The sequence below is a fragment of the Panthera leo genome, chromosome F3 (assembly GCF_018350215.1).
Source record: "Panthera leo isolate Ple1 chromosome F3, P.leo_Ple1_pat1.1, whole genome shotgun sequence".
NCBI classification, from domain to species: Eukaryota; Metazoa; Chordata; class Mammalia; order Carnivora; family Felidae; genus Panthera; species Panthera leo.
In genome coordinates this window covers 11,761,222-11,769,680 of record NC_056696.1, presented here as the reverse complement: position 1 = coordinate 11,769,680, position 8,459 = coordinate 11,761,222, and the positions used below count along the sequence as shown (strand labels likewise).

The following is an 8,459-nucleotide window of genomic DNA, read 5'->3' as shown; positions in this document are numbered from 1 at the left end:
TTATTCTCTAACCTTCTCTTTGTCCCTCAGTCCTACGAAACCCTGTGCATTTCCTCAACCCATCTCTCTTGCCTGCAGGCAGCTTGACCGGCTGCTCGTTCTTTTTGCCTGGAACGCCTCTGGATAACTGGCTCAGCCTTCCGTCTCAGGTTAAAGCCTACTTTCCAGGGGAAGCCCGTCCTGTCCCCAGGCTGAAGCCAGGGCAGCTTTATGCCTGCCAGTGACTGTCCCCACTCTCCGCTCTCCCTCTCGTCACCTCTGTGGCACTCTGGTGAACTTGTCCCCTTCCCCGCAGGAAAGGACTGTGTCTGGTTCCCCCCCCCCCCGCATCCCAGGACCCAGAAAAGCATCCAGACTGCGTGCATCAGGCACACGTAAGCGTCTGCCGGATGAGTGCGAGGAAGAACACGAACGGATTAATTAGTTGGTTCGATGAAGGCATTATGTAGGCCTGCTCGTCTCTTCGTGGGTTCTGCGTATGTGGTCTGGCCTTCAGGGGACTGGCCTCTGAGGAGAGGAAGGCAGCATGACCTAGTGGTCACGAGCTTGAACTCGGACCACACCTCCAGGGGCTCGGATCTGAGCTGTAGGCCTCACAATTTGCACGCGTTCGTTGTTTGGTCTCCAATCGAGGTCGGTTATGAGATTCACTGTCTTAGCAGTTGCAAAGCAATCCACTAGCGCTGGTGACGTAGCCAACCGTATTTAAGTCTTTGCTGTAGAAAACAGAACGGTACTAACACATGCAAAGTCAGGACATGCTGCCCGTAGGTGACAGGACAAGAAATAAATGATAGGTTTATGACTTAAAGCTATAAACAGAACGAACTGAAAATAGCCGCGTAATCATACAGAGACAACAGCAGAAACTTGGGGCTAAGGGAGCTAAGTTCTCGTGGTTCGTAGAGGCAGTCACAGATAATGTCCAAATCGACAACCCGGAAGACGGTGGTGTGAAACTCTTGGTGATTTGAAGGTGACTATGCGAAGGACCCTCCGCCAAAAGAGTGAAAAGCAGTTGTTTGTAAGGAGGAAGATTAGAAAAGAGAACTCATAGGGCCGGGGACTGTGGGTTTCCTTGGCAGCCCTTTTGTGCTATTTAAATTTTGACCATATACGTGGGGCGCCTGGGTGGCTCAGTCGGCTGAGCGTCTGGCCTCGGCTCGGGTCACGGTCTCACAGTCCGTGAGTTCGAGCCCTGCGTCAGGCTCTGGGCTGACAGCTCGGAGCCTGGAGCCTGCTTCGGATTCTGTGTCTCCTTCTCTCTCTGCCCTTCCCCTACGTGTGCTCTGTCTCTCAAAAATAAATAAAAATGTAAAAAAAAATTAAATTTTGACTATATATATATATAGAGAGAGAGAGAGAGAAGGAGGGAGGTGCTGTACAACGTTTGGCTGAAACCCCTCAGCATCACACAGCACCTCTTTAGATAATGTGATAAGTTAACAAGACGCACATACGTACATTCTTCCCCATATCCCACGATCTCATGAAAACCTGTAGCGTCTGGGAGACGTTGGGGAAAGGCACATACGCAGCTCATTCAAGAATCCGTGCCTTCCCCATCCGTGACTTTGCCGTGAGTCGCCCCTCACAAAGCGAGTATTTTATCCTTGGTGCTCGTTTCTTCAAGACCGGCTTTCCAACTTAGGGTGGGCAAATTGAAGCGGGAGGGATAGATGGGTCCACAGTGTCCTGGGAAGCAGCTTTCTGGTGGTTTCCGCTCTGGCTCGCTAGCTGAATGACTAGAAGTGAGCTGATTCCAACCAGCTGCCCTCGGTTACTCTCGGAAAGCATTTGATAGCGTGGAGTGCCCCCTGAGGACTAGAGAGTAGTACTCTCTCTTCCCTTCAAACGATCAAGGCACAGTAAGTTCCTGCTGTTTAGAGTCAGACCTAGATGTCCGCATCACCAGCTACTGGGGTAGTATAGCCATAAACGTGAATCAAATCGGCAATTTAATGAAAACGTGAGAGAGCGTGAGTCTGGGATATTGAGCGCCTAGACGCGCGTTTCGTTAAAACTTTACTTACCGCAAGTTGTGATCACATTCAAGGAATGGTCCAGGTTGACAGTGTTTGAGGTGTTTAAAAGCTTACTGGCAGGCAAGCGTGCCTAGAACGCTCCCTGAAGTGGTGACAATTACAGATGTCACAGAAAGGCAGCATTGCCCGTTCAAAGAGCATTGACGGTCATTTGAATAAAGTATCTTCTCACCAAATGTCTGACCTTTGCTACCTTGACAAAGAACCGACACGTCCCGTGTCTGCGTTCTTTCGCGGGAGACCCAAAGAAACACAGAGGGATAAGAGAATTTGCTAGAGATCAAACACGAGTGAAGCCACTTTTTGAGTAGGTGGACGCTCCGGATAGAAATGCAATGACAGTATTTTCTCCCTTATTCCACAAACAGAACTCTGTTAGGAAAACAGGTTGAGGTAGATCCTAAATTGTTTCCATGGCCACCGTTGTCACTTGTGACTCGTGTGTGGAGAACCGCTGCAAGCTGGAACCTAAGAATGGTGAATACAGCTCTCATCTCTGACAGACACTGGCCAGAATCGCTCCCGTCATGAGTACCATCGAAGGGAGGTACGGTTAGGACAGAGTTAGAACTTACGTGATGTATTACCCTTTCCCAACACGCAATGCATAGGCTTTGAGACTCTTCTGAGTAATAAATATTTATTAATTAAAGCATCTATCTATATGAAGATGAGAGACATGAAAAATAAAAATACAAGAAAATAAGTGGACTCGCACAGCACTTTTATAAAAAGTGAATACAATCTAATTAGTCCAGGAGTTTGTAAAGGGAAATGAGCTGGCGGGCTAGTGAGGGAACAAGGTGCCAGAAGGCCACTATGTGGTCAGGGTCACAGCTGAATTGGTGAAATGCTGGGCTCCTGTTGGCTTGGTCTGTTTCATGTTTCTTCTGGTGGGCTTGTCCACGCTTTCTACGGCCTTTTTCACCCACTCGGCTTGTGGATCCGCGCAGACCTTGAGGCCACGTCTGGTAATGAATCTGCAAAGCGAGGCAAAGATAGAGTCAGTCACATCCGTCTTGTTTGGGGGACAAAGGTGATTTCCTTATTTAATTTCTTTGGGTAAAGTCGCACTTATGTGTTGGGGGAGCTGCTATTCTGAAAATGAGACCCTGGAAAGACAATGGTTCCCTGTGGGCTAGTTCGTCACACATTTCCTGAATATACAGTAACTGCTAAAACATGGCGCCCGACTTTAGCACACCCTAAGGAAAGGGAAGGGAGGGGAAGGGAAGGGAAGGGAAGGGAAGGGAAGGGAAGGGTGAGGGAAGGGAAGGGAAGGGAGGGTGAGGGAAGGGAAGGGAAGGGAAGGGAAGGGAAGGGAAGGGAGGGTGAGGGAAGGGAAGGGAAGGGAAGGGAAGGGAAGGGAAGGGAAGGTGAGGGAAGGGAAGGGAAGAGAAGGGAAGGGAAGGGAAGGGAAGGGAAGGGAAGGGAAGGGAAGGGAGGGGTGAGGGAAGGGAAGGGAAGGGAGGGGTGAGGGAAGGGAAGGGAAGGGAAGGGAAGGGAAGGGAAGGGAAGGGAAGGAAAGGAAGGGAGGGTGAGGGAAGGGAAGGGAAGAGAAGGGAAGGGAAGGGAAGGGAAGGGAAGGGAAGGGAGGGTGAGGGAAGGGAAGGGAAGAGAAGGGAAGGGAAGGGAAGGGAAGGGAAGGGAAGGGAAGGGAGGGTGAGGGAAGGGAAGGGAAGGGAAGGGAAGGGAAGGGAAGGGAAGGGAAGGTGAGGGAAGGGAAGGGAAGGGAAGAGAAGGGAAGGGAAGGGAAGGGAAGGGAAGGGAAGGGAAGGGAAGGGAAGGGAAGGGAAGGGAGGGGTGAGGGAAGGGAAGGGAAGGGAGGGGTGAGGGAAGGGAAGGGAAGGGAAGGGAAGGGAAGGGAAGGAAAGGAAGGGAGGGTGAGGGAAGGGAAGGGAAGAGAAGGGAAGGGAAGGGAAGGGAAGGGAAGGGAGGGTGAGGGAAGGGAAGGGAAGAGAAGGGAAGGGAAGGGAAGGGAAGGGAAGGGAAGGGAAGGGAAGGGAAGGGAAGGGTGAGGGAAGGGAAGGGAAGGGAGGGTGAGGGAAGGGAAGGGAAGGGAAGGGAAGGGAAGGGAGGGTGAGGGAAGGGAAGGGAAGAGAAGGGAAGGGAGGGTGAGGGAAGAGAAGGGAAGGGAAGGGAAGGGAAGGGAAGGGAAGGGAAGGGTGAGGGAAGGGAAGGGAAGGGAGGGTGAGGGAAGGGAAGGGAAGGGAAGGTGAGGGAAGGGAAGGGAAGGGAGGGTGAGGGAAGGGAAGGGAAGGGAAGGGAAGGGAGGGGTGAGGGAAGGGAAGGGAAGGGAAGGGAGGGTGAGGGAAGGGAAGGGAAGGGAAGGGAAGGGAAGGGTGAGGGTGAGGGAAGGGAAGGGAAGGGAAGGGAGGGTGAGGGAAGGGAAGGGAAGGGAAGGGTGAGGGAAGGGAAGGGAAGGGTGAGGGAAGGGAAGGGAAGGGAAGGGAGGGTGAGGGAAGGGAAGGGAAGGGAAGGGAGGGGTGAGGGAAGGGAAGGGAAGGGAAGGGAGGGTGAGGGAAGGGAAGGGAAGGGAAGGGAAGGGAAGGGAAGGTGAAGGTGAAGGGAAGGGAAGGGAAGGGAAGGGAAGGGAAGGGAAGGGAAGGGAAGGGAAGGGAGGGGTGAGGGAAGGGAAGGGAAGAGAAGGGAAGGGAGGGTGAGGGAAGAGAAGGGAAGGGAAGGGAAGGGAAGGGAAGGGAAGGGAAGGGAAGGGTGAGGGAAGGGAAGGGAAGGGAGGGTGAGGGAAGGGAAGGGAAGGGAAGGGAAGGGAAGGGAAGGGAAGGGAAGGGAGGGTGAGGGAAGGGAAGGGAAGGGAAGGGAAGGGAAGGGAAGGGAAGGGAAGGGAAGGGAAGGGAAGGTGAGGGAAGGGAAGGGAAGGGAAGGGAAGGGTGAGGGAAAGGAGGGGAAGGGAAGCATCTCACACCAGTGTGGCCCTATGGTCAGATCCTGCCCTAACCAGCCATCTCCCAACCTAGCCTTCAGAACGAAGCACAATATTCATCCGGTTCCCAGTCAGACTCTTCTGCTAAGCTAAATCAGACAGAAGGATGATATTCTTTATCTGATTGCCAAACTGCTTTCAAAAATTGCCACTCGGTGCTCCATAAAGACGTGGCTAATACTGAAAAACAAAGGGGCGGTTGCTTCGCTTGAAGTCTTCCTCTGGGCCAACTTCCTGAGGAGGGCAGTATTTCTATACGCTGTGTCCCATCAAGCCCAGCTTTTGGGGAAACAAACTCACATTACTGCTTTCATGGAGCCCTCCTTGATGGTGTAGGTCTTGATGTTTTTAACTGGCAGTTTCTTGGTCGTCAGGCTCACGCAGATGCTCCTTTCTAGAACTTCACTCCCCACGCCTGGTGAAGAAAACCAAGCAAACAAAAATAAAATATCGTTTCCAATAGCATGAATGTTGCAATGCTACAAATAAACTGACAAAGGGTGATGTGATAAAGAGAAATTTGGGGAAGGCGACAGAAAATGTGGGGGAGCCTCATGTATTATTTTACATGTTAAAGTGTGAGATATATAAAGGATGTCGTTCATCAACTGTTCGTCCTCAGTAGAAACCCCCCCCAAGGGGGATTACGCTTCAGCTTAGACAGCCATCTTATATTGAAGAAGGGGAAATAACTGGGGAGGGGTAATAATAATTAAGAGTTTGGTAGAATCTCTTTTTTTTTTAATGCTTATTTATTTTTGAGATAGGGAAAGAGGCAGGGCATGAGCAGAGAGAGAGGGAGGCACAGAATCCGAAACAGGTTCCAGGCTCTGAGCTGTCAGCACTGAGCCCGATGTGGGGCACTGCTTGGGAAACAGCATTTTTCTCTGAGAAGCACCTAACATGGAGTCCCCAAGACCCCAAGAATCCTCTAGACTCTAACCCCCCACATCTTCTTATTCCCAGCAGCGTCTGTGCGCGTGTGTTACGGCTGAAGACATCACCCTCGCTCATATTGCTGAGCTGAGTCAGAGCACAGATTGCTAGAGGCTAAACCCCAGTGGGACACGTAGCGGTCGTTCAGGGAAGAAACTTGGGAAGTGACTCAGGGAGGAAACTTGGCTACAAATTAAGAGACTGAAAGGAGAGTTAGCTGAAACCTTAATTATACTCGAAGGACAGTCCCTCTTACTGCCAGAGCCATGAGAAGTAAACTCCAATCAACTGTGGGGGGAAATGATCCTTTAAGAAATAAAGATGCGTAAGGGTGCATGGGTGGCTCAGTCGGTTACGCGTCTGACTCTTGATTTTGGCTCAGGTCGTGATCTCAGGTTTGTAAGTTCGAGCCCCACGTCGGGTTCCACACTGATAGTGCAGAGCCTGCTAAGGATTCTCTCTCTTTCCCTCCCTCTCTGCCTCTCCCCTGTGTGCGCTCTCTCTCTCTCTCTTTCTCAAAAATAAATCAGTAAACTTAAAAAAAAGAAAGAAACATGTAGAAAAGTCAGGTGAGGCTTAGTATAGCTAGGTCTCATCTTGGTCTGTCTTACAGGATTCTCTGAATGGGTGTAAGGCATTGATCTGTCAGCCCTTATCACATGGTCTCTTATAAACTAAAGAAGTTTATCATTAATGAGAACAACATTCATAGCAGTAATCATAGACTCTCCCTACTTGAAGGCGATACTGATTTCCTGGGTATGAAGGCATGAGCTCCCATTCATTTTTTCAAACAGAAATTTATGATTTGCCTCAAGACATACACCCTCCAATTCATCCTCGCATTGTGGCGAAAATTTCCAAAATTCTGAGAATGGATCAAGGGAGCTATTAAATAGGCAAAAGCTACAAAGGCGTAGGCGATCATCACCACCAGGTCACGGCTAACGTTAATCAAGAAATTATTACTCGTGAGGAAATCTGCGAAGTCGCCCTAATTTTTTTCGTTTACATGTTAAGCCCAGGTGAGAGTGTCTGTCGTTATATTCAACTTACAAGTAAGTGTAGGTCCAGAGAGGCTACGAAACGTACCCCCAAGTCACCCAGTTACGAAAAGTTGGAGCCCAGACTCTAAGCGAGTTCTGTCTGTCCTCGGCAACCATCAAGTCCCCGAAAGCAAAATTACCCTTCCCATTCTGTGCAGGGGAAGTCTGAGGCTGACCCCGGGGAAAGCAGTTTTCTCGAGTCAGAACCTGACTCAGACCCCAGACGTGTGCCCACCTGCCCGTGTTATCTGTTGCCCGTCTCACGCAGAGCCTATCGGCTTACCTTCCGCCATGAAATCGGTGAGAAAGCAGATGGCGAGCAGGGCCAGGACGAGAGGTCTCATGGCTGAGGTCCTTCTGAGCTGTGCAGGCAGAGTGAAGATGCGACCGCTCTCAAGAGCCTCTTTATTCCTCCAGTGGTGAGCGCACTTCCTGTGGTAAGAGGGGGCTTTCGGGGTGGGTGTGGAATCGTGGAAAGTCTTTGCAGTACAGATGCCTTTCTCTCCGAAGAAAAAGTTCCTTTGCCGCAACCCCCCCCGCCCCCCACTTGCGCTAACCCCACACCTTGTGGCCTTGGCCCCTTGTGGTGAATGTGTCAGTGAAACCAAATGCAAGCAGACAAGGAATGTGGTTTCGTCTCATCTCCTGCCACCGACCTGAGTTCAAATCTTCCGCTGCAGGCATGGCCCAAGGCCACATCGGTACCGTGGCCCAGTGCGGGGACAGTGTAAGGAAATGAGGTGCGGTGGTCACAGCGGTCCTGCTTCCCCACCTGTCTCATGTCACTTCCGCTGTGACGTGAGGCTTCCCCCGCCGTGGCCCCCGGGTCCCTGATGCTATCCAGAGACACCGCCTCGGGGGACAAAGGGCTGCTGCTGGGGCCCTGAGTTTCTCAACCCCTTTTTCTTCTCATTTCTCTCCCGGACCCTCATTCGAGTGACTCCCATTTCTTCACACGCCCCCCCCCCCCCCCCCATACCCAAGAAGCAGTTAAATAAGAGTGTTTGGAGCATGTCTGCATGCACATGTTTGCTTTATTACAAATTAATATCTACCTTCTAAAAAGCTCTTGGTAAGTAGTTGGCCTGACATGAACTTTCTTTCGAAAGAAAGAGACAATTGTCTCTGATCATGCCTTCCTGCCAGCGTTCATCTTTAACGTTTTTTCCAGTAAGTCTCTGTGGGTAGACACATGTTTGCATACTTGTGACCAAATACTATTTTAGCATCAGGGTAAAATATCCTCGCACGGTCCTTCACAGTCTTTGTGATACACACACACACACACACACACACACACACACACACACACATTAAACCCCTCCCTTCTAACATTGTCACGTAGATCCCGTCTGTAAGGTAAGTTTTCATTAACAGATATGGAGTCATTTCCCCTTAGTAACCAGAAGTAGAATCGCTCGGCAAAATCGTATGACCATCTTCTAGTTCTTGCTACCTGTCGCCATGGAGTCTTCCCCAAATGTAGTT

At 50.8% G+C, this 8,459-nt stretch overlaps 1 protein-coding gene across 1 annotated transcript; it reads right to left on the bottom strand.

Annotated features, from left to right (window-relative positions):
- Nucleotides 1-2,671: 2,671 nt before the first annotated feature.
- On the bottom strand, nt 2,672-7,481 carry LOC122212141 (cytokine SCM-1 beta-like). Its single transcript, XM_042925848.1, has 3 exons — nt 7,255-7,481; nt 5,290-5,404; nt 2,672-3,025 (listed from the first exon to the last, which is right to left on the bottom strand). Exons 1-3 carry the CDS (start codon nt 7,313-7,315, stop codon nt 2,863-2,865), a joined length of 339 nt encoding a protein of 112 aa, XP_042781782.1. The 5' UTR covers nt 7,316-7,481; the 3' UTR covers nt 2,672-2,862.
- Between the last annotated feature and the right edge of the window lie 978 nt (nt 7,482-8,459).